The following is a 27,666-nucleotide window of genomic DNA, read 5'->3' as shown; positions in this document are numbered from 1 at the left end:
TGCATTTTGTCTACTAGGGCGTACGTAGTTCTTGTCACAACCAAAAAATACAACACGTACAAAATAAGTAAAGTCCATTGGAACTGATAGGCCTATCTATATTTGGTTCAGTGTCCATCTGCCACACTTTAAATCACACATCACATTTTACCGTAAAATATGTAACCAGAATGTATGCCTTTGTAAATCATGAAAATACCATCTGAAACCGGACGGTTAAAATGAAATTCCCAAATACAAGCAATTATAAAGCAATTGTTATGTTGCATTCGCAAATGCTATAAACAAGTATTATGATTATTATTTGTATTATTATATACATTTGATTATTTTCCAGTCTGTCCTGATAAATTAAAGAAGGTTAGTAGAATGGAATCTTACGGTCACAAGTTCTGAAAATATCTGAAAACAATATAAACGTGCTTTTGCGCGAGATCAGAACTATAAAAAAGCTTCTTTTAAAAAAATAGAAGAACCAACTTGTTTATTAAGTCTACGTTCACATGTCCATGCTGTCTTTTGTGACGAACAAATAGCTACGTACCAGCCGAGTGAACCTCAGAATGCTGGCTGGAGATTAGAGGGAAACGATTCAGAACAGAAGACCATCCTCTCTTTTTCCTTACCATCGCCATGCACGGCTTTAGGATCCTAACTTTGTGACCTCTCCATCCCTCCACCCCTAACTGGGCCAGGCCACGTCATTAATCTCTGTCAATCAATACATTGATCAGGTTTATCACTAAGCGCATAAATGCCAAACCATTCACTCCGTGGGAAACAAAGTTTATTTAGAAGGGGCACTTGTGTGTGGAGTGCATCAAATGTAATTGTGCATATACTGCAGTGAAGTACTCAGAGAGATATATTGTTACTTTTACATTTAAATCTCTCTCTCTCACTCTCTCACACACACACACAGGTGCATGCCTTGAAGTCCTTATATACTCCTCACACACCACCACAGTGTGGTCTGTCTGTGAATCCCACACGACTATCATGCGCGTAACCGGCGCATTTCTAAATACACAGGGGGCGCGCTCACATACACACTGACACCCGGCTCAGCCAGTTTTCAGTGGAAGCGCTGTTGGACAAGGGATGAGATATAGCCTACGGTCGTCTATAACACAGGACACCAACACATGTAACGTGGACGAGGACTATACTCGATATTTAACCACTTTGGATCAAGATAAATTGTTGGATCATGTTGGATTGACTGGAGAAAAATTCGGTAATATTTGGTAATATTGTTTGGTAATATTATCGCTCCAGGAAAGCGAGAGGGAGGAGAGTGAGCGCGCGCCTCTGTCTGTTTGTGTGTGTGAGTGAAAGGCGCGAGAGAGGGAGAGAGAGGGAGGGGAGGGAGGTGGGATCGGGAAAGATATATTCTTTCAGCGATGGAAGTCACAATGGAAAACCTTGGCAACCTTCACGGCGTCTCGCACTCACAGACAGGGGACCTGATGAGCTCCTCACACGCTCGGCAGTCCTCCGCCCCTTCTCACCGGAACCTAGTTTCTCACGCGCACGGCCGGTCGGCGATGGTGTCCAGCATGACCTCGATACTGGATGGTACCGGGGACTACCGGACAGACCCCTCGTCGCTCTCCGGCCACCTTCACCCGGCCATGAGCATGTGCGAGTCCGGGATGAGCCTGAGCAACACCTACACCACCCTGACACCTCTCCAGCACCTACCTCCCATATCCACCGTCTCCGACAAGTTCCACCACCCACACTCCCACCACCACGCAGCCGCCCAACAGCGACTCTCTGCGGGGAATGTCAGCGGGAGCTTCACGTTAATGAGGGATGACCACCGGGGGCTGGCGTCTATGGGCAACCTATACTGCCACTACCCCAAAGATATGTCCAGCATGGGCCATGGGTCCCTCTCCCCGCTGTCCAACGGCCTTGGCTCTTTGCACAACTCCCAGCAGACGCTCTCAGCCTACGGTCCAAGTGCTCACCTCTCCAATGATGCCAAGATGCTCTCTCCCGTGACAGGCTTCGAGTCCCACGCCACTATGCTGTCTCGGAGCGAGGAGCACATTGCCAGAAGTTTAGGTGGCCATGGACACGGCATGATCTCCAACCTCAACGGGATGCACCATACGCACAGCCACCTCCACTCCCAGGCCAATGGGGCAGCGATGCTGGCCGAGCGGGAGAGGCACGGTGCTGGGGCCGGCCAGGGAGGAGGGTCAGGCGGGCAGGCGGAGGAGATCAACACTAAGGAGGTGGCTCTGCGGATAACAGCGGAGCTGAAGCGCTACTCCATCCCCCAGGCGATTTTCGCACAGAGGATCCTATGTCGGTCCCAAGGAACCCTCTCAGATCTCCTGCGGAACCCCAAGCCGTGGAGTAAACTCAAGTCTGGCAGAGAGACGTTCCGGAGGATGTGGAAGTGGCTCCAGGAGCCCGAGTTTCAGCGGATGTCTGCCCTTCGGTTGGCTGGTAAGATGCACCTGGTCTCACTGCCTATGTCGTGTGGGCTTCGTATTGAACAGTCAATCGTAACCAATTGACGTTTTGCGCTTATTAAAAGCATACGTTCTCGCTTTCTGTATAGGCTTATATAATACATTTGCTATTCTATACACATAACTTGTTTTATGCTAAAGACTTAACGAACTTTATCAGACAAAACCTCAACTTCCAAACGATTCAGCACCATGGACAGCGGTCAGTGTAAAACGGTTGCGAGCAAAGTTACTCACGAGACCAAGTAGCCTAAACGGTTTTTCAGGAGAACTTCAGAGCGAATCTTTCTCTCTTTAAATCACCGTTTTAGAGAGATATCTGCGTTACAGTAAAAGTGATTGCATGGTATCCATGTCACCATATGTTGTTGTGACACGTTGCAAGAGAAACCAGCTGCATGCACTGTCTTACACCTCAGCCTAATGTTAACAGGGTTTTTGTACCCATAAAGCCAAATATAATCACTGAGAGGACCCGGGCATTGTCATATAAGGATAATATGAGACTCTGGGTGTATTATGTCCACAAGGTCCTCGAGATAGGGGGAATGTGTGCTCACTAACGCGCCAGGCCGGGTGTGTGTGTGTCTAAAACATGTCACCCTGTCCATCGTGGGTCTCTCTAGTGAATCCCATATGTTCCAAACATGTAACTCACACAGTCACTCGCTCTCATGGGTCCCGTGTGCTCCACCAGCTTGAACATGGAGGCATATAAACTAGTCGCGCGGGAGGAGAGCGCGTCAGCGGCGCGTGACCTCTGGCTGCTGATCAATACGCTACGTCCCACTCTACCCTTTAAAATGTGGCACCCGAATCAATATTCGAATCCGACCTGAAAGACAGCCAACCACACGGCAGCGCCGGCTTTTCATTTTGACCCTTAACGGTCTAAAATTAGACTACATATGGGTTGTCAGTCTACAACTGGCTTCCCTCTGCTTCGATGACGCGGGTTTTAGTTCATGCCATATCTAAAATGCTATGGGGCTCATCCCTTGGGCATAGAAACACATCTACTACTCAAGTAAAATACAAAGTATTTTCGTTCAAATGACATTTCTTGCTTTTGGCAATACTAGTAGGCATACAGGCCCTCCAGCCAACCCCAAATCATCGAAATAAAGGCCACAAACGCGTCCATTTGATTTTTTATTAGATTTTCTCTCTGCAGTTAATTGGTTTGATTAATTTATCAGATTATGGTTTTACATTTTAATCACTGTCCAATCAATAGTTTAAAAACAAGAGACATTCGAAATGAGTGTAAGACAAAAAATACAATAATTTAATCAATAAATAATCCACATTTATAGGGAAAGTTGTTTTTCCAAATGGTTATCGTATTTCAGAGAAGATGTATATTTTTAGTGTAAAACAGGAGGGGGTGTTTTGAGGCAAAAACCTTCATGTTCAGTCCACACCAATGAGTAAATGGGCTTCCCCTATCGTCCTCATCCTATACAATTTCAGAATAGTCCAGACATTATATTTAAGAAATTACTAGGAATTTCCGTTTATGGCCATTGCTTTAATATTTTCGAATGTCTTTTTCAATTTACTCAAAAACAGGCAGTTTGAAACAACAAAACCACACAAAACGTACAGGCTATGTGATCACTTTACATCTGTGGCTTTTCACTGTTCTAATCTGTCAAATAAAAATCACTCTGACCAATGTGTAGGCGTGTGTAAATTCCCTTGTCAATAGCGGCCAGAGGGGTTGACTTTAGTGCCCCTCCCAGACCACAGTTTTCAATTAATTCAGGTACATCTGAATGGCTGGTGAGTTACAGACTCGTGAAAAGTGTGTGCGTAAGCCTTTGTGCGTGTGTATGTGTGTGTATGTGTGTGTATGTGTCAGCAAGCATGTGTTAAGTGGAAATGCTGATCTCACCAATCTCGCTATCAAACCATACACATTTGTAAAGCCATTGAACCAACACAAAAACGTTTTGAAGCTCAGACTGGATCAGCAGGCTAGCTCAGGGGTCCGTAGGACAGACTTTGGTAAGGTGTTGGAGCTTCTAGCAGGTTGTTGGAGATGGTGTTGACACCACCAGATCGTGATATGATTTCCCCAAGTGTTACAGTCAATAACTGATTCCTCTGCACTGTCACACTGTATACATGGTGTTGTGATCACAAGCAGTGTTAGAGCTGTCTGAACTTGTACAGCCATAGACCGGATACAGGTGCAACCTTTTCCTTATAGGAAGCATATTTAATAAATAGTGAAAACGCAAGACAGATAGCTGTAGCCAGCAGCCATAACAGTGTGGAGGGCCATTCATAGTGTAGCTCTGTCCTTTCCTTGTTTGCCTGGCTTCGCAGATAGGAGATCAATAAAGCTGCTTCCAATTCCCAACCCCCACTCTCTCTTTCCTCTCTCTCTCTCCCCCTGTCTCACTTTCTCTCCCTCTTTGTCTCTCTCGCTCGCTCTCGCTCTCTCTCTCTCCTTTTGTCTCTCCCTCCTCTGCACAAAAATGCAACCTATAATCCATTATGATTGCCAATGCCGCTAGCACTGGACTGGCTGCTTCAGTGGATTGGAAACCCACACACTGCAGGACAAAGAGTTGAGGGATAAAGCTGGAGGATAGAAGGAGAACCACCTGATAAAATATGACAAAATGGGCAAATAATTGCGAGTAGGAATAGTTGCAAATCCATCTAGCAGTATTCTGTCTGTACATGTGAATTTGACTTTTGCCCACTGATATTAAGTTAGGATTCGGCCAATGGTGTACAAGCAGTTGCCTTTGTGGTTCATTCTTTCTCTGCGACTGTGTCAGTTAGTGGTCACAAATCATGGTCCTAGAGAGCTACAGGGTTGGCATGCTTTTGCTCCAGCCTAGTCCCAACTCATATAATTGAGTAAAAAGGAAACCTGGCCAAGAAGGCAGATCGACATAGAAATAGCCCTTGCAAGACAAAGGCAGTGTTTTTTGGGGGGATATATAGAGCCAGTTAGGCAGCTATCCTTGGCCCTGATGATTCAGACTGCTGTGGTTCTGAACGGACAGCTGGGAACATTTATTCAGAAGCTGGCCCCAGGTTTCTGTTTCGTGACATCAGATGTTGCTTGATTATATTAATAGGGGTTCACTGCTCAGAATTGTGTTGTTGTTATTATTAGAAATGTGATCTACAGAATGGATTGATAGAGATACGTTTTTGGAATAACACTAGATACAAAGTCTCTGTGTTGTGGGGGCGCCCATACCCTAACACAGCCAGCTGGGAGAGCAGGTGTTGATTGAGGGTTGGTGAGTTTGGGCTTTGTGTCAACAGGCAGATAGAGGTAGGGTAGAGAAAGGATCAATAGAGACTTTAATAATTGATAAGAATGAGGGAGAGGGAGATGGAGGAGAGTAGAAAGAAAATGGGAAGAGAAGAGAGAGGGAAGGATGAGTGGTGTAGCCCTTGTAACAGATTTGTTTCTGGGTAAGCAAAGTCAAATGTGTGGTTAACAACACGCAGCGTCAACCACAACCCAACATATGTGTGGTAGCTACAAACAAAAGTGTGTACAACATGCGGTTTTTACACCTGTAGGAAAATAACAAAATCACATCTCAGACAGTAAAATAACTGGGTTACTTGGGAATGCACTGTTTAAATGTGTTGTTAACTCCGACGGCGTACTAATATTCAAACACTTTCTAATTGAACTTTTATTGAAACCTGAAGGTCCTTTTATGATAAAGAATCTCTTGTAGAAAGGCTGCCTGGCCAAGAAGGAAGATCTACATAGAAATAACCCTCACAAGACGAAGGCAGTGTTTTTTAACAGGGGGATTCTAGTGTATGTAGTCAGCCATAGTAATGATCTGTTTCTGCTTATGTCAGCAAATCGACCTCAATGCAATCCAAGGTTGTGATGTCATTAGATTTTTAAAGGTTGTTATGGTTTATGGGGTATGTAATGCATCTTTATGTGGGCATGCAAGCACATTTCACTGTGTGTGTGTGTGTGTGTGTGTGTGTGTGTGTGTGTGTGTGTGTGTGTGTGTGTGTGTGTGTGTGTGTGTGTGTGTGTGTGTGTGTGTGTGTGTGTGTGTGTGTGTGTGTGTGTGTGTGTGTGTGTGTGTGTGTGTGGTGTGTGTGATTGGGTTATAGAGTGTGTCTGCACTATACATTGTTCAGGCTTATCTGACTCCCTCTGAATCAGAATCGATTTTCCCTCCCTCCCTCCCTCCCTCCCTCCCTCCCTCCCTCCCTCCCTCCCTCCCTCCCTCCCTCCCTCCCTCCCTCCCTCCCTCCCTCCCTCCCTCCCTCCCTCCCTCCCTCCCTCCCTCCCTCCCTCCCTCCCTCCCTCCCTCCCTCCCTCCCTCCCTCCCTCCATCTCTGGCACTGCACCAGCAGCACCAACCGAGCAGGTCTGTCCCAACTCCTCCTCAGCCCCCCGCCCCCTCTGCATCACAGGCTCTCCCATCAATGGTCTTCCCTACTACCACCAAACAAACACCACTTGTTTAGTAACACCCTGCATGCACTGGACCACAGAGCATACCACACTACATCAATGCATTAACCTCCATACAGTAGACTAAAAACAATGCATGTAGCCTATATAAAGGCCAATAAGTCAATATTTGCATGACATATACACGTCTCATATTCACATTTGGGGTTTAATAGAGGAATTAATTTGAGAATTTTAGATACAAAAATAAAATAAAAGCTAAATGCTGTCCAATTACGTAGCCTAATAAAATGTTGTGAAAGACTGGGTAGGATCAGTTCTATTCAGAAAAAACGTGGACAAACACAGAATATGAAGAGGTTGAGAATTAAAGTAAACCTGAATAGATTAGGTCAATAATGTTCTGATGGAGGTCGAATGACACGCTCAGCTGTAAGGGTTCGGCTGGAAAGGCGCTGTCAAGGGTTATTCTGTGCATACTTCTCTCGGCAAGTGAGGCGCTGTCTGGGGTTCTGAAGAGTATTCGGTATGCCTATGAGGTGCTGTCCGTGGTTATGAAGAGTGTTCTGTGTGCCTATGAGGCGCTGTCCGTGGTACGGGGGAGTGTTCAGAGTGCCTATGCGCGCTGTTTGTGGTAGACTGTTCGGGCGACTGGGGCCTCAGAGTACATTTCTCACTCAATTCTGGCATACATGGAGATTCTAGAATTTTCGTTTGGTGCTCAACAAATTAATGGGATTTATCATACTGTCGCACGTTACATAAATCAGAGCCATACTATACACTGAGTCTACCAAACATTACGAACACCTTCCTAATATTGAGTTGCACCATTTTCAAACTAAAAAGGCATTCCGCCTTTAGCAAGTGCCAAACACTGGCCGCGCATACTACACACTTCTAAGGAAAATATGAAATGTTGTTCAGTATTTTGTTTATCCTGCCATTGTATATATGGGCGCTGAATTTAAATAGTCTGTGATATCCCGCTACTATCGCACAGCAATACTATAGCCTACGAATACCAAATATGTTTAAATGGGCTACCAGTCTAAATTACTTTCGAGCATGCTTGGCTATTAAATGAGCTATGGGTAAGAGCATCTGCTAAGCGACTAAAATGTAGGCCTAAATGTAGAAGAAACACATTAGACTACATGCTGCTATGTGATCTCATTACCAACAATGCACCTGTTTTATAATTAGGCCTACTTTGGAATGTTTTTATTACCCTTACAATTATTATAATTCCCGTGCATCAATCATCTCCATTTCCCTCAAAATAACAATATTTGCTTGCAAAAAAAAAAAATCGATGGACCACTAGAAGTTGTACAAGCATACACATGGCCTGAGAAATGCACACTCTTGCGTCAAGCTCACATTTTATAAATACCAATCTTTATGCGAAAACTGGCGCACGCAAGGTTTAGTATTTTTTTGTGCGCTCGCACCTTTGAGCGTTGTCCATAGTTCTGGGTAAAAGTTCTGTAGGCTGGCGAGGCGTTGTTTGTGGTTCTGAACAGAGTTAGCATCAAAGGACAACAGCATTCGTATTTGCATTCTCACTGGAGCTTGTAGATTTCATTAGAAAGCACAGGATTTCATCAAAAATAAATTAAGTGATTAATCGAAATAAAACCATTTCTATTTGGTGGCAACATTGTACCCCTTCAAAAACTGGCAAGCTGACTTAGCCAGTCCATATTCCCCAAATTCCCCATTTCAGTTTTGTAAACCCTGCAGTGCAATCACTAGGCTACTTGAAACTTGAAACCTGTGTGTGTGTGTGTGTGCGTGTGTGTGTGTGTGTTAATATCTTCAGTGGGGTTGACACCTTCTCTCAGGTTTAGAATGTACAATCATAACACTTAATTCACACAACTTCAATTAAATGCAATCGAAGACGAAAACAAAATACAACGGCAACAGCAACATTGCTTTCGCATAATATAACCGGTTTAAGGATTCAATTATTCGACTAAAATGTACAAAAAAATAAATGGAACAACTATGATGTAAATACTTCAATCCTGCATGATAGGATTAATCCATACAATTTCTGAGTGTATTTTTAATGACACGAATCCGCATAGTCACGTCACTAACTTTTCCCTCTTTTCATGAACATTTGTATGAATAAATACGCATCACCGATTTCTCTGTTTCACTAATTTTATTCATTTATGAATTTTTCTCCCTCCAAATTATTATTATTTAAACGTTTTCCATAATTTGGAGAAAAAACGAAATAATTTTCGGGGCTCTAAAAGCCCTGATTTGAACCCAATAGCCAAATTAATTTAGCATTCAGAACCCGTGACCTATATGCAATATATTTAGGCATATCCTTTTCAAACCCATAGCTTATAAAAACCATATAAACACCATACGAATAAACTGCTTTGAATAAACTGCTTTTAAATGACATAACAGACTAATAAACAGCAGACTAAACTATTCAGAAACCGTATTGTCCTATCGAGTAAACAGCAGAAGTGTCTCTTTTAATTTATAAGCAGGGAATACTATGCCTATACCAAATGGCTACAGGAAGTAGGCTCTTTAAATTGTGAATATATTTAGAATTATTGTGAATTATTTTTCCAAACATGCATTATTATAGTTTGCAAAAAACATCTGCATTGAACAGCCAATGTTGGCTAAAATGTGAATGCATGGTGGTGTAGCAAGTAGAAGATAATTCAATTGCAATAATGCTTGGCTTGTAGACTTCATTAGAAAGCACAGGATTTCATATTCGAAATCAAATAATTTTCTATTAATTACGGCAGCTTCTAATGTAATATTTTGTGACGGCTGTACAGTTGCTATTGCATGTCTTTGTGGAAATCCAACCGTTGACTTTACAGCAATATATGGGCTCTAATCAAGACAACCAATGAGCGTAGATCCCAGAGGTGTGACCGACAGTGATTGATTGACATAAACTGTTTCTCGCCTGCAGTAGTCCGGCCGGTAAGGGAGAGGGCTCATCTCACCGCACGCAAAACGCGATCACGTCATTCCGCCCCTGCCTCGGTCCCAGGCACGCCCAGGCTCAGGGGCACACCACTATAGCAGCATGGTGCGGTCAGTTATGAAACGCACACACACACACACACACACACACACACACACACACACACACACACACACACACACACACACACACACACACACACACACACACACACACACACACACACACACACACACACACACACACACACACACACACACACACACACACACACACACAGCAAGAGAGAGACACACACTTACTGTAAAGGGCGACTGAACTTCCTGATTTGGCCTTGTTTTAGAGTAGGTTCATTATGAAATGGTTGTGGCTATGTCTGAATTCAAACCTAGGCTGGTTTCAGGGTGTGGTTTGATGTGGGTGTCTCCAATTAGCTTCAGCTGGCTTTTGTGTGACAGTGACAAATATATATAAATATATATTTTCAATTGCATTTATTAAAACAAAAACAATACAATACAAAGACTATACAAATGGCCTCTCCCATGAGCGGGTGCTCTGGTCAGTGGGTACGCTTGCTCCCACCCACCCACCCCGAGAAGCCTGCAGAGCTAAGCCCCTGACCCAAAGCCCAAAGGGATTTTCCAAGGGCGGGAAGGACTAAGCTCTGCCTGACTCCCAGGTGGGCATGGAAGCGAGCGCACCAATAATAATCAGGACCAGCACACACACCAGTCACAGTGTGAAACCAAAACACAAAACATACATAACTAAACACAAAACATACATAACTAAATGCATCCCTACCCTCACCCCTGATTGGAGGACCTCAAACATTTATACTGTGCATTTATCCCAACACTCGTTAATTCCAGCCACAGATCACCCCATCTTTCCCAGTAAATTGGCATTCTACCATTTCCTCTTGCAATACATCCCTCCATTCTCCCATGGTGTCTCACTAGGGACTTGAACCTCCCCATCTGCAACATTTCTGCCAAAATTGCCCCCAAAATTAAAATGTTTACCAAAGAGTACAATGATATTTCCTATTGACTGACTGTGGTCCTTCAAATCCCCCAACAATACAGTTTGCAGGTTCATTCACACCCCGATATTATGACCCAAAAACCATTCCTGGACCTGACTCCAAAAACAAGCCATAGATGGACAGCACCAAAAGAGATGCTCTATTGATTCTGTTTCCATGTTGCAGAGTCTGCACCAGTCTACTGTTTAATGCCCCATATACTGCCCATTCTTTTTGTAGTGAGAATTTTATCAAATGGCTTAAGTTGAAAAGAACAGTGGCAAAGTTGGTTTGACTTTTGGATAGCCTATCTCCGGGACTCTTTAGGGCCCTTCAATAAATTGCACAGAAAGTTTTCACATCCCATGACTTTTTCCACATTTTGTTGTGTTATAAGTTCAGGAGTAAAAATGTGCTTAACACATCACATAATAAGTTGCATGGACTCACTCTGTGGGTAATAATAGTGCTTAAAATGATTTCTGAAAGACTACATCACCTCTGTACCTCACACATACATCCTGTTTGCAACAAGGCACTACAGTAATACTGCAAACAAATTGTCCAAGCAATTCACATTTATTCCTTAATACAAAGTGTTATGTTTGGGGCTAATCCAATAAAACCCATTACTGAGTACCACTCTCTATATGTTCAAGCATGGGGGTGGCTGCATCACATTATGGGTATGCTTGTAATTCTTAAAGAACTGGGGATGTTTCCAGGATAAAAAAAAATTAATGGAATGGAGTGAAGCACAGGAAAAATCCAAGAGGAAAACCTGGTTCAGTCTGCTTTCCACCAGACACTGGGAGACGAATCCACCTTTCAGCAGGACAATAACCTAAAACACAAGGCCAAATCAACTTCCGAAGAAATCTGCTTACGAAGAAGACAGTGAATGTTCCTGAGTGGCCGAGTTACAGTTTTGACTTAAATCTGCTTGAAAATCTTTGGCAAGACCTGAACATTTTGGTTTAACAATGATCAACATCCATTTCGACAGAGCTTGAAGAATTTTGAAAAGAATATGGGGCAAATGTTGCACAATCCAGGTGTGGAAAGCTTTTAGAGACCATCCCAGAAATTCTCTCAGCTGTAATCGCTGCCAAAGCTGCTTCTGCAAAGTATTGACTCGGGTGTGAATACTTATTTAAATGAGATATTTCTGTATTTCATTTTCAATACATTTGCAAAAATTTCATTATGGGGTATTGTGTGTAGATGGGTGAGAATTATTATTTTTTAATACATTTTGAATTCAGGTTGGAACACATCAAAATGTGAAATAAGTGTGAGTAGTTTCTATTCCAAATTTACCACAGGCATTAAAATCAGGTCGTGTTTATCTGCACTTTGAATGAATTATTACTTGTGTGCTGCCAGCTGCGGGCATGTGGGCAGGATTGAAACAAACCCAACCTTTATTTACGTTGTGATGCAGTCATGACCACAAGTCTCACATAGCTCAGTTTTGGACGAGACTGACTTTATAACCAAAATTATCCTATTTAAACTTTGTAGTCAATTTTGACAGTAGAATAAATGTTTCTGAATCGATGCCACATAGGCTGTTCTCTAAATGAGAAGTTGTTTTTTAGGGGCAGTGTCGTGGAAATTTCCTGTATTACCAAATCATGAGAAAGCAAACCACACACAAGTCAGAGTTATCATAAAGTCCATCTTTAATTATATGAGCTTCACCATAGCCCTGTGACTCTCAGATCAATTCTGTGTCAAAAACGGATTTCTCTGAGAGTGCTTACAAAACAGTCCTTAGTATCATTTATAGCCAATACACACCCATCAAAACTCACATGACGAATAACAGATCTTAGGAACATTATATAAATAACCTTTTACCAGAAAAAAGAGTATCCCATAATTTATAGCATTAGCTATAAATTATCGTTCAGTTTGGTCTCCTAAACAAAGCTCTTATCTCATTCTTGGTACCACTTAGAACCAAAAACATTACCTTTTTTAAATTGCATATATCAAATAACCCCCTACTGGACTGGCTTACAGAGAGGAGTGACTGGCACACAGACATTGTGGAGCCAACCTAACTGGTTCCCCATTAATCACACCATCCCTTCACATGGTTTAGGAATAGTTAGACACATTCACAGATAAGACTAACCCGACCTCTCCCCTCTCTGGGCCCAAGTAATCTTTCCCACATAAGCATACTTCAAGTATAAAAATTTATAAAACATCTTATTTATAAATGTTACCTAAAGGATTCTGATTCTGCCATGACAGCAGTTGCTTTTTAAAGCAGATAGGGCAAAATATACAACAAGCTCTCACAGTCTCACCTCAGAATTAGATGTTCATCCATATTTCTCAAATGTCAAATTTCAATGTTGTTGGATATCATGGCCGGTTGTGATACAGCCTGGATTTGAACCAGGGTGTCTGTAGTGACGCCTCCAGCACTGAGATGCAATGCCTTAGACCGCTGCACCACTCGGAGCTCCACAATTTAAAGGTTAGGGTTAAGTTTGGGCATTAACTCCTAAATCTTAAGATTAGGCATTAACTGTGAATGGTTAAGGTAAGGGTTAAGGTTTAGGATAGGCGTTACATTTTTTTCTCGAAACCAACTTTTTATTATTCGATTCCAACATGCAACCTTGGGCACCAACGTTTGGCAACAGAGGCAGATGCTTACGCCCATCCGCCATGCCCATCCACAACGCCTAAGCAAAACTGAAACAGTCTTGAAGTTCACAGCGCTCATTTGTCCCCTAGTGGCCAGTTTCCACTTCATCTCCCGATGTCTTCAGACATTGATGGACGTTGAATACTGACTTGAACCATGGGTGACCTGGCTGAGATATAATGCACACTTCAAAAAGTAGGCGAACAGTCATTTTAATCAAATACAAATTTCAACAATCACACCTAAAACAATAAATATGCCTGGACCTGTTTATCAGTGTTGTAAAGTACTTAAGTATCCATACTTTAAAGTAAAACTAAAGTAATTGTCTGGGGTATCTGTACATTACTTTCCTATTTCTATTTTTGACAACTTTTACATTTACTTCACTACATTCCTTAAGAAAATGTTGTACTTTGTACATTTACATTTACCTTGACACACAGAAGTACTCTGTACATTTTGAATGCTTAACAGAACAGGAAAATAGTCCAGTTCACGCACAACAGAACATCAACAGAACATCCCTGGTCATCCCTACTGCCTCCGATCTGGCAGACTCACTAAACACACATGCTTTGTTTGTAAATGATGTCTGAATGAGTGTGCCCCTGTCTATCTGTAATTTAAAAAATAATAAAATGGTGGTATCTGGTTTGCTTAATATAAGGACTTTGATATGATTTATTATTTGACTTTGACTTTCGATACCTAAGTACATTTGAGCAACTACATTTACTTTTGATACTTACAGCATATTTTAAACCAAATACTTTTAGACTTTTACTCAAGTATAATTTTACTGGGTGACTTTGACTTTTACTTGACTTTTTCTAATAAGGTATCTTTACTTTTACTCAAGTATGACAATTGGGTACTTGTTCCACCCCTGCTGCTTATACATAATCACTTGCTCACCAACGTTTCGGTCAATATATTTGCAGTTTGCACATGCCTTTTTGGATCTTCTTTCAGGCCTATTATGCAAATGTTTAAGATGAGCTTACAATTTATACAATTGCTATTGTATAAACCTATACAAATCTAGTTACTCTCTCCAAAACTGTGCTCGGAACATGGAGGGTTTTTATTTCACAAAAACATCGATATTTGCATGTTTTTTTTAAATGTAGGCCTACCCTTGGGCCTCCTGCATCCTAAATTACAGTATGTCCCTCATATGATACCAAGCCCAAAGGAAATCCCTATAAGGTAACCATCTCTCAATGCCCTAAGCCCTATGTTACTATCTTACACTCTGAGCCCTGGATAACTATGCCCCATCTACCTCTCACATCTCTGTCATATCCTGCACACTGTCAAGAGTTATAGCTCACAGTAAGGATGTACAATTCGACCAACTACCTGCTACCCTTCTCATCTTTAAAGGGTAAGAAGCTTGAGTTTTTACTTACCATTTTAACAACATAGTGTGGTCAAAGACTTAGTAACTTAGGTGTAGTCACGATCTGGTTACCTATAAGTACAAACACACTTATGTTTTGGGTTGTTACGTATTTATTAACTTATTTCCATATAACTTCTATTTCTCAACTACATATGGAGGATCTATTCTGCGCTACCGAGTTTGTATGCTAGCCTGGAAGCTAGCTCAAGCTGGTTAATGTTAGCCACACTTAACGCTATTCCGGACATTGTGGATGTGTTATCTAGTGGAAACCCATTGGCATGGCAGGCTCTGATGCTTTCTTGCCGTGGGCTCAAAATGAAAGAGAAAATCATATCTGCTTGATCTAATTTTATTTATTTTATTTCACCTTTATTTAACCAGGTAGGCAAGTTGAGAACAACAATTGTGTAGTAACTCATCTAACTCATCTGTTCTCCTTTTTTTGTTTTGTCAACTTTTTGGCATGTTTTCTGTGAAGTTTTCTGTGAAGGCTGTGGGAGTTTTGTAACATTTCCCACCTTGGCTCAGCACTAGCGCGCTAGCTAACTGATATCTGAAATCTATCTATGTTGGATTTCGGCCCAGTGAAGCACCCACCTTCCCCTTGCTTTGGGAGCTAACTCAGATTGCACTCTTTTGAAAGTTTTACCATCGGATGGTCTCTGCTTGCTCTTTGCTTTTAATCTGCGGTTATGTTTTAGTTGTGTTAGTTGTGTTCTAGCAGGTCTCCAGTAGTTGGGCTCTATGTTGCCAACCATAACCATGGTGGTTGGCTAGGGTGGCTAGGCTAATAGCTAGTTGGCTAAATAGCTAACATGAGCTGGCTATAGCTAACAATCTTTGATAACTGGTTGGATAGCGTTATGTATTTCCAAAACTTTTGATTACTTTAATGTAGCTGTGAGCTAGATGTTGATAGCAGCTGGCTGACTCATTCAGTGCTAATGTATCATTAGCAGGCTAGTTGGGCTAATATTAGCAGGCTAGTTGGATCGCAACCTTGTAAGTTGATTTGTAACAATAATACATTCATTAAATATTTGCTTGTACATTGGCTGAAAATTAAATTGAAACTAGTAATCATGAGTGCAAACGATTTGGTTTCATTAGAAGTTTTACATTTGAAGTTATTTCTGCTGGAGTTTACATTAACAGGGAGTAGGCTGGCTTGCAGGGTCCTCCATATTACATCACACCCCGGAAAAACATTTTCCAACATGACCTCCGTATTTTTCGGAATTCTGATCAGTTTTATGTAATAACTCAAAAAATAGAAAAGTGAGGTATAACTTTGCATTGGGATTTATGATGTGTATACTAATGCAAGTCCATATGTTACATGTGGTTACGTTTATGTTACCTACCCTTTAAGTGTGTGACATCACGTGTACATGTAAAGGTGATGATTATGATGAGTAAAGGGAGGCCAAACTTTATTTCTTTTGCTATTTTCACAAACAACTGATAATGCATTGGTAGGGAAGAGTATGTCTTCAGTGTGGGTCTTTATGGATATATAAAATCTAAGTTATTTGAATGCCTTGGTAACCCTGGAGTTTAATTTTCGGCCTGGTTAGAACAGATTCTAATAACCCATTGGCAGTCATACCAAAACTAAAAGCAGAGAGCACCTTTGACTGGAATTGAAAGTTACAGATCGCGGTTTGAATGGTGCATGATTAAGTTGGGTTGATTAGAATTAGGCCTAACCCGAGAGATGTAAGTATCTCTGGATAATATAGCCTGCATCTGTAGGGCCAATATAATAATATGTAATCCTCCCAGTCCTTTGTTCGTTTTAGTAATATTAACATGATATATTAATATATTAATTTTGAATTCAAACATAATATATTATATTGACCATTATAAGTATGTGTTAACTTATTCTACAGAAGATTTCCAATGTAGGCCTACACTGCACCCTGGGGTCTGCTGCACAAGTGTTTGCGATGTTATTGGTTGAGCTAATGGGAGAGAAAGGAAGGGGAGAGTGGTGTTGGCATTGTAAAATGGCCGGTAGCAGCAGTTGTTTGAAAACAGGAATTACGTATTGAAGTATCAGTATATTAGCACTAGTATTCAGTCATTACATTAGTCAGTATTGAGTTGGGTTGGAACGTCACTTAGAAAGCCTGGGGAGAGCTTGGCATGGCCGAGCCTGAACGAATTGAATAAACGTTCCATGGAATGGTTTTGAAGCGTAGATCAATCAATATGGGGACTATCAATCTGAGGACAAATGAAAACAATTGAGAACAACAAGGGGAGCTAACTGACGAAGCAGACCGGAGTGGATGGACTTCTGCGGCTTTTCTTTTAGGGGGGAAAGGGTGAGGAAAGGGAGGAAAGGGGAACACTATAGAGTTGAAGTGTGAAGTGTGATGTGTATGTGTGGGTCCGTCAGCAGTTGTTAATGCCAAACTGAAGACTTGGAGAGACACAATTAGTTAAGTAATTACTAACCTATAGGGCTGCGGAGAACAAACAAACCTGAGAGATATCATACAGTGCATTCGGAAAGTATTCAGACACTTTTTCCACATTTTGTTATGTGCATTATTCTAAAATTGATTTAAAAAAGAATATTCTTTCATCAATCTACACACAATACCTGATAATGACAAACTGAAAACACATTTTATTTTTATTTTTTATTTTTATACCAATGTATTAAAATAAAAAATAGAAATAACCTTATTTACATATGTATTCAGACCCTATGCTATGAGACTCGAAATTGAGCTCGGGTGCATCCTATTTCCAGTGATCATCCTTGAGATGTTTCTACAACTTGATCGGAGTCCACTTGTGGTAAATTAAATTAATTGGACATGATTTGGAAAGGCACACACCTGTCTATATAAGGTCCCACAGTTGACAATGCATGTCAGAGCAAAATCTAAGCCATGGGGTTGAAGGAATTGTCTGTAGAGCTCTGAGACAGGATTGTGTCGAAGTACAAATCTGGGGAAGGGTACCAAAAAATTTCTGCATCATTGAAGGTCCCCAAGAACACAGTGGCCTCCATCATTCTTAAATGGAAGAAGTTTGGAACCACTAGGACTCTTCCTACAGCTGGCTGCCCGGCCAAACTGAGCAATCAGGGGAGAAGGGCCTTCGAGGTGACCAAGAACCCGATGGTCACACAGAAGGAAGAGTTCCTCTGTGGAGATGGGAGAACTTTCCAGCAGGACAAACATCTATGCAACACTCCACCAATCAGGCCTTTATTGTAAAGTGGCCAGACGGAAGCCATTCCTAAGTAAAAGGCACATGACAGGACGGTTGGAGTTTGCCAAAAGACACCCAAAGGACTCTCAGACCATGACAAACAATATGCTCTGGTCTGATGAAACTAAGATTGAACTCTTTGGCCTGAATGCCAATCGTCACGTCTGGAGGAAACCTATCACCATCCATACGGTGAAGCATGGTGGTGACAGCATCATGCGGTGGGGTTGTTTTTCAGCGGCAGGGACTGGGAAACTTGTTAGGATCAAGGGAAGATGAACAGAGCAAAGTACAGAGAGATCCTTGATGAAACCTTGCTGCAGAGTGCTCAGGACCTCAGACTGGGGTGAAGGTTCACCTTCCAACAGGACAATGACCCTAAGCACACAGCCAAAACTACCCAGGAGTGGCTTCAGTACAAGTCTATGGATGTCCTTGAATGGCCCAGCCAGAGCCAAGACTTGAACCCAATCGAACATCTCTGGAGAGACCTGAAAATAGCTGTGCAGCGACACTCCCCATTCAACCTGACAGAGCTTGAGAGGATCTGCAGAGAAAAATTAGAGAAACTCCCCAAATACAGGTGTGCCAAGCTTGTAGCGTCATACCCAAGAAGACTTGAAGCTGTAATTGAGGCAAAGGTGCTTCAACAAAGTACTGAGTAAAGGGTCTGAATACTTATGTAAATGGAATATTTCTTTTTTAAAATATTTTTTAAATAAATTTGCTCAAATGTCTAAGAAACTGTTTTTGCTTTGTCATTGTGGGGTAGTGTGTGTAGATTGATGAAAAATCTATTTAATACATTTTAGAATAAGGTTATAATGCAACAAAATGTGAAACAAGTAAAGGGTTCTGAATACTCTGAATGTGCTGTATATGAGATTGAATGGAAAATACATTTCAGAAAATAAATTGCAAGACATTTGGAGTAATGGTGATGTATGAGGGTTAACATGCTTTGCTTTCAGAGACAAAAACACAGACCACACACATACAGTATCAGTCAGGTTGCTCAAGATCCAAGGCAATTGCCTTCCGTCCAGATACCCAGGACGTTGCCACTAGGGACCCTGCCACCAGGGAAAATGGTGAGCACTACCATCAAGTAGTCCACGAGCTCCGGACCCGAGGGTCGGATGTTAAATTCCAGTGCAAGCCATGCGTTTATATACTTTTTAAATAAAAGTATTAGCCTATCCAAACCATAACCCTGACCTTAACCATTCAGAATGAATAACTAAACTATCTTTCTGGTGTAACCCTTTTTTATGGATCTTTTATTTAACCTTTATTTAACCAGGTATTTAACAAGTTCTCATTTACAACTGCGAACTCGCCAAGATAAAGCAAAGCAGTGCGACACAAACAACAACACATGAAATAAACAAACGTACAGTCAATAACACAATAGAAAAAATTATATATCATGTGTGCGCAACTTAGTTAAGATTAGGGAGACCTTTCAAAGTAAGGCAATTTAATTACAATTTAGCAATGTCGTAACCCTATCCCAAACCTTAACACTTAATCCTTCGGAATGACTACCTCAACTTAAACAGTTCTTTCTGTTGTAACCGTAACCCTATCCCAAACTGAACCGTTGAAATTTGATGTTTGGGAAAACCTCTGAATTTTACATATTGGACAAACTTGGACAAACGTCGGAATCTGAAGTCAAATTGTTGAAAAGGAAAAGCTGTACAGTATAGGGCTATACACACACATCAACCGCATGACCAAATCAGTCAAATCATTCACAAACACACACACACACACACACACACACACACACACACACACACACACACACACACACACACACACACACACACACACACACACACACACACACACACACACACACACACACACACACACACACACACACACACACACACACACACACACACACACACACACACACGAACATGCAGCTTTCACTGTCGACCAACCAAAGAAAGTCTGCTGCTACACCTGTTACTTTACCTGTATACACCTCAATGATTATGTTAAAAGCAAAAGCAATATAAATTGCTCTGATTCGTATTTTTTAAATTAAAAGTGTTGAGATTAGTCTTCTTTTATGATCTGCAATTCATGCCACTGTTTCAGCGCACACACACACGCACGCACGCACACACACGCACACACGCACGCACGCACGCACGCACGCACGCACGCACGCACGCACGCACGCACACACACACACACACACACACACACACACACACACACACACACACACACACACACACACACACACACACACACACACACGAACATGCAGCTTTCACTGTCGACCAACCAAAGAAAGTCTGCTGCCACACCTGTTACTTTACCTGTATACACCTCAATGATTATGTTAAAAGCAAAAGCAATATAAATTGCTCTGATTCGTCATTTTTTAATTAAAAGTGTTGAGATTAGTGTTCTTTTATGATCTGCAATTCATGCCACTGTTTCAGCGCACACACACACACACACACACACACACACACACACACACACACACACACACACACACACACACACACACACACACACACACACACACACACACACACACACACACACACACACACACACACACACACACACACACACACACACACATTGATCAACTCCACACAGTCATATTTGTTTAGTGGTGTTGTCTAAATTTGCCGTTCAGTCATCCATAATTTTCACACAGCACCTCAACTTTGCAGAGATCATTACTCGCACACACACTCATGCACGCAGGCGCACACACACATTGTGAGAGGAGGAAAGGCATTCCTTTGTGTTGTTCCACAGCTTTGGTAATATTTTCACAAGAATGTGATGACTTTTCAAAACTCTTTAAACTCCAAACTGGAAACACTTGTAATGCAACCAGTCTTACATTCAAAACCTTCCATTGTGCATTAATTGTGTTTGTATACATCCAATTGTATACATCCAAATCCGCATAAAAACAACATGCGCATTTTCCCACCAGAAATATTTCTATCAGATTGACTTGTTAGGGATAAAAGACTGTGCGTTATGACCCTTGATATTAATGAATAGAATAAAACCCTGGATAATTATTGGAAAGGAGCATCAAGCTCATTACCATGCACTTTCACCACCCTGTAAAGTTCATCATCATTCATTTAATATATAGGCTGATAAAATAGTAGTGGGAGGACCACACACATGTCATTGTGTGACTGACTCCAAAGTTATTTCGATATGATGGTTATTATATCAATAGCCTTTTACCCACACAAAAAGATCACACCTTCTCTAGCTTATTTTGTTTTGACATTTGGAATGTTTCGACAAAATGTTCTGTTTCCATCAGCACTGTCATTAAATGTTTTATCCGACATGTACCTACTTTACTCGCATAAAAACGTTGGATGGAAACCTGGTTACTGATCCTAAATATAAATTTACTGTGAAATATAATGAGTACATTGGTTTAATCACCAAAACACAACACAATTATATCAATCAGTTATTCCAACAACATTTTAGATACATGTTTCAAATGCTAGAGTACTCTAAAATTACACTATCACACTATATTCACATTAGGCAATACACATGCATTGCCCATTAAAATGAACTGAACATCACATTTCTATAATAATATAAAAGGTGTGATCATTGAAGACATCTTTCACAATGTAATCAAATGAAAGAAACATAATGTTTATTGAGCATTTGGTAATAGGTTCTCGTAGAAAATGTCGCAGGAAATATCCTCATTGTTTCATGCACCTGGAGAAAAACCTTTTGGCATGGCGAATTCAAACCTATCATAGGTCTGGATTTAAATCATTGCATGCCTCATCCAAGCCTGTCGTAGGTCTGGATTTAAATCATTGCATGCCTCATCCAAGCCTGTCGTAGGTCTGGATTTAAATCATTGCATGCCTCATCCAAGCCTGTCGTAGGTCTGGATTTAAATCATTGCATGCCTCATCCATGGCTCATGGGGATAGCAATCATACACCGTCCACTTTTATTCTAGTCATGTATTATATTCTACAGTATTGTATTTAACTTAAGTATTGTAGTGGTTCTGGCAGTCCGTCCACAACTGGCAGTCCGTCCCCATGCTCGCTCAGGTTCTCACTCCCGTCCTTGAGTGGGACGCGCGCGCGTGCACACGCCCACACACGGGCGCACATGCGCGCGCACACACCCGGGCTCGCAGATCAATACGGATCAATTGGGTGGGGAAGGGAAGCCTGATTACTGGACCACGTGTTCAGGAGAAAACCGCGGAAAATCGATCATTGCAGCTTTTAGACCAGCAGCACAGAACGGCTCAGAAAACCCTATGTCTAGTATTGCACCCGACAAAGCAATACAATACTCTCTACTACACCGCTCCAAAAGCTACCAATGCAGCTTAAAGAGGAACAAAATGCCGACCACAGCAAAGGCAAACAGTATGGTCCAGTTCCAACATCTCATGGTGTAGGCGAAACTACAGTGATTACCAATAGAAATAAACTAAAAATGCAATTATCAATGACATGCAGGTTTCACTGCCAACTAACCTTTGTAGGCTAAATCGCGAAGAAAGTCTGCTGCTACACCCGTTACTTTACCTGCATACCTCAGTGATAATGCGAAAAGAAAAAGCTGTATAGATTACTCTGATTCGTGATAATTCAATTAAAAGTGTTGAGATTTGTCTTCTTTCACGATCTTCAATTTATACCACACACACGTCCTTGTCCTTGTGGGGACCAAACGATTGATTCCCATTCAAAATCCAATTTTCCCTAACCCATAACCGTAAACCTTAACCTAACCCTAAACAAACACACACACACACACACACACACACACACACACACACACACACACACACACACACACACACACACACACACACACACACACACACACACACACACACACACACACACACACACACACACACACACACACACACACACACACACACACACACACACACACACACACACACACACACACACACACACACACACACACACACACACACACACACACACACACATTAGTTAGTTCAGTTAAGCTGAAAAATCAGTTTCCTTGCCCCCTTCACATCCCACTCATGTCTCTCTCAAAATCACATCATGTCTACATTGGATAATTAACTCAACACCCCTCCTCCCATCCCCAGTTTATTGTCATCTGTCTGTCCACCCATAGTGATGGGTGGACAGACCGCCCTGCCCAAATGTTTTGGAAAGATGTGGTGAAGTGGAAAAAGAGGAGGATAGCAGTGCTGGCGATGTTATGTGTGATAATTATAAGGCGCTTTACACATTTTACAGTCACACAAGATGGGGACTTCAAATAGGCCTAAGGCACTTCAAGGGAACTGTAGCCTACAGTTCAGATTGTTTAAATGGAAACTGAAATCTGGACACCGATTGTAGTTCTATAACCTCTTACATTGCCTTAATATTAACTCCTGCCGACGTAAGTATTACTTGCAGTAAAATGATACACTAAATGTACATTTTGACACTGGGAACAGGAGTGGACAAATATTATTTATTTATTTCAGCATCTTCAGAGAATGCAATTGCACAGTTAGGGACCATCTGCTGGGGCTCTATCTTTACCAGCATCATAAAAGCTGATAGTATTTCAACCACATGAAATATGCATCCAAGCCAATCTAAAATATTATATGAAACATGTTGGGTCTCTTTCACAGCTTTCTATTTATTTTAATACAACTGGTGAAACTGATGTCATTTTGAAATTTTGCACAGAAAATCATTCCCGTTTTTTTTGTTATTGCATTTTCTCCCCGGTGCCTAAAGAACTTTACTCCGCGAAAGAAGCGTGGATGACAGAGAAAACTTCACGGGATGTCAACTGGATTGAAGTGTTGATTATATCGACTTATGCTATTATTGTGTTGATCAAGGGTTTATTTAGTCTTCTAGGGCAACGTATAATCACAGAAGAGATGCTGTATGTATCTCATTATAGACAGATGATTAACAAATGGAGAGTTTGGGACTACAAGGTTCTATCTGCAAAAAGATGATTCTGAAATAACTGGCTTTAAAATTCCGAACCCTCATTGGTTTGAATGGTGTCAGCAATTTTTATATTGCATTCTTTTTAACTTATCAACATGAATTTGGGTATTTAGAGTACTATATAGGTAGAGACCATTGAACAGACCAAGACAATGTCAATAACTACATGTTGACAAAAATGCAGAAAGAACCTTATAATCCCAAGCTTTTTTGAAATAGCCAATAAAAATGAGTAAATTATAAGCAGAAACATGTGTAAATTAGGCAACAACAAAAAATCCTGCACTCACTGTCAACAAAACGTTCTGTAGCCTACAGTGCATTTTCTATATTTGCGGGTTAGGGTCAGATTTTCCCTTTATCACATATAGTTGGGCATTTGCGGATAGGTTATTAGCAATTGCAAGCAGGTGCAGGTGAACAAACAGCTGAACCATGCACCGCAATCCTCCCACCCTATCACTCTCACTTCTCCATCACCTAAACACCCTGTCCCTTCACTATATCAGTTCTTCATTGTATCCCTCCATTTCGCCATCATTCCACCTGGAAATATATGTATTTTCATCCATCCATCCATCATCCATCCATCATCCATCCATCCATCCATCCATCCATCCATCCATCCATCCATACATCCATCCCACTTTACTTTATCTATCCACCACCCCATTCTTTACACTGCCTGCATCCCTCCTTCAATTTTGACTATTTTATATAGTACGTTCCTGTTTGAAATAGACTTTTGTATTATCAATATTACCAGTAAAATCAGTGTCAAATTCAACAGTATAGGGGGAAATACACTTGTAAAGAGCAGGAAAGACAGGAGGAAACTAAACTCTCCCCCTCTCTTCTCTCCCTCTCTTTTCCTTCTTTCTTCCCCTTCTCCAGCCTGTAAGCGGAAGGAGCAGGACCAGGGTCGTGAAAGGAACCTGGTCCCCAAGAAACAGCGGCTGGTATTCACCGACCTGCAGCGCCGCACGCTAGCGGCTATCTTTAGGGAGAACCGCCGGCCCTCCAAGGAGATGCAGATCACCATCAGCCAGCAGCTGGGCCTGGAGCTCTCCACCGTCTCAAATTTCTTCATGAATGCACGGCGACGCTGCCACGACCGTTGGGGGTCCACCGGAGGCGTTGAGGGGAACGAGCACGGGGGTGTGCATGGGAACGTGCATGGGCACGGTCACATGCACACTCATGGGAACAACAACAACGCCGGTTCATCCACGGCGCAACCGGGTACCTCCTCTGCTACCACCTTCTCCAAGGAATGAGAGAGAAGGGAAGGGGGTGGGAGAGGATGGAGGGGTTTGGATCTAAAGCAGTGGTCACTGACCCTGGTGTGCAGGCTTTTTGTCCAGCTCAGCTGATTCAACTCCTGGTCTTGATGAATAGTTGATGAATTGAATCAGGTGTCTATGACCATTGGTCTGAACGTGTTCTCTTTTTGTGATGGATCTCACCTTTTACTCCATTTTGTTTTGTCCATCAGAAACCAAAGAGAAACCAACAGGTCTGAGAGCGGAATGGTGTATTGGTGTCCCAAATTATCCTCAGACCCTTAAGTTTGAGCAAATCTGTCTCTAAATCAAGCAAATCTGCCCCCCCCCCCCCAAAAAAAAAACCAACAACAAAAAAAAACAAGACCAGGAGTCTAAAATAGCTCAAAAATAAGATAGTCCCACAGAATAGCTGTGTCTCCCTTTTTTTGGGATTGATAAATCCACAAGCTCAAGTCTTTGACTAATGGGCCAAGCAAATACACCAAAGACAACCCCATGGCAATAGACCTGACTGCACAGCAGCAGTGGCCATGTGTGTAAAACAGGCAAGGATAAACAGTCAGACATGTCCTCTCTTCTTCTGCTCAGTCAGAAAAACACACATTTCACTGTGTGTTTGTGTGTATGCTATGTACTTGCATGTGTGCTTGTGTGTGTGTGTAATGTGTTTGTACAATCACACTCCAGGAGTGTGGTTTCTCTGCAGCAATCTGGTCTGCCATGCAAGTGCAACAGTGCCACCTGCTGGTCGTTTCAGCACACTGTTGCGAGTGAGGAGGTATCTGACTCCATGCACACATCTCAATAGTCTAACTGTCTCCTTTCCTTCATCTGCACTGATATAAAATACCTAGAAATGTGAAAGCCAAACACCAGGAGAACAATCATTACACTGCTTTCACCTATTTTGCACTTTCAGGTCAGTGCAGATGAAGAAGAGGTAACATGGGGAGACAGACACACACACACACACACGCACACGCGTATGCACATGTGCATACACACACACAGCCTGAACTGCTTTGTTTTGGGAACAGAGGACATGTCCAAAGACTATCATCCATAGTCATATTTTGATTTTGATTTGATTTGACTAAGATTCCATATTTTGTATGGCTGTTAACTATGTAGCTACTGGAGGGTATGTTCAGGTACCGAAGAGTTTACAATCAAATGGGAAAAATCTGGACCTTATTGAGTGTTCTATCGAGGTAACAGGAGGGGACTGCCCTGCTCTAGTGGCCAAACACAAGGGTCAAACGTCACAATATAATTTGAGTGCCAATGACATTTACCCTTTTATGATAATCAAAGAGAGCAGGTGCAACTACTTCCCTTACCATGCCCCCTAGTGGGTGGCCAGTGCCATAGCAACCAACAAATCATTCTAGATCCTCCCATAGAGAACGAGCTCTATGGGGAGATGTGGTCATTCCATATCTCACAAGAATGGATTAATAGATCTTATCAATACTAACCAAAACATACTGAAAATGAACTGTAAATGCTCTCCCCCTCCCCTCCCCTCCCTCCCCTCCCCTCCCCTCCCCCCCTCCCCTCCCCTCCCCTCCCCCCTCCCCTCCCCTCCCCTCCCCTCCCCCCCTCCCCTCCCCTCCCCCTCTTTCTATAATATTGATGCGGGTAAAAAGTAGTACTATAGACACAAAGTTTCTCTTTCTTGTGACTATTGTGCTCTGTAGTGCTGGAAATACATGTAAAGAAGCACCTTGTTAATAAAACATAAAACATAAAAAATAATAATTAAAATAAATAAGATCTTCATGGAAAAGACTGATCATTCACAAACGAAACAACGGAACACAACAGAATGACTGTGCATATTTGTTAATACTTGTGTGATGAAGTAGATGTACTCCTAGCTGGACTTACCGAAGGACCTCTTTATGACCTCTGAACTTTGACCCCTGAATTGGACTGCCCCCTGCATTCCTCTCTGCTGAAAGCTCCAATGAGGGGGCACCGAATTGGGCGGAGGATGGAATGACAATGCCACTTCCTCTTTAACCTCTTGTTTCCTGTTGGAGAGGTCTAGTGGGGGACATACTGTAAAAGGCAGGAATCAGGAAGACATATTTTTTCCAGG

General features: G+C 41.9%; 1 protein-coding gene across 1 annotated transcript; it reads left to right on the top strand.

The window, feature by feature from the left end:
• Positions 1-1,386: 1,386 nt before the first annotated feature.
• On the top strand, positions 1,387-26,847 carry LOC124040839 (hepatocyte nuclear factor 6-like). Its single transcript, XM_046357938.1, has 2 exons — positions 1,387-2,463; positions 25,171-26,847. The coding sequence occupies exons 1-2, from the start codon at positions 1,404-1,406 to the stop codon at positions 25,551-25,553; spliced, it is 1,443 nt and encodes a 480-aa protein (XP_046213894.1). The 5' UTR covers positions 1,387-1,403; the 3' UTR covers positions 25,554-26,847.
• The last annotated feature ends 819 nt before the right edge of the window (positions 26,848-27,666 follow it).

The sequence above is a fragment of the Oncorhynchus gorbuscha genome, linkage group LG08 (genome assembly GCF_021184085.1).
Source record: "Oncorhynchus gorbuscha isolate QuinsamMale2020 ecotype Even-year linkage group LG08, OgorEven_v1.0, whole genome shotgun sequence".
In the NCBI taxonomy this organism is placed as follows: domain Eukaryota; kingdom Metazoa; phylum Chordata; class Actinopteri; order Salmoniformes; family Salmonidae; genus Oncorhynchus; species Oncorhynchus gorbuscha.
The sequence above is the reverse complement of the archived record's forward strand: the minus strand, read 5'-3'. Positions and strand labels throughout refer to the sequence as shown.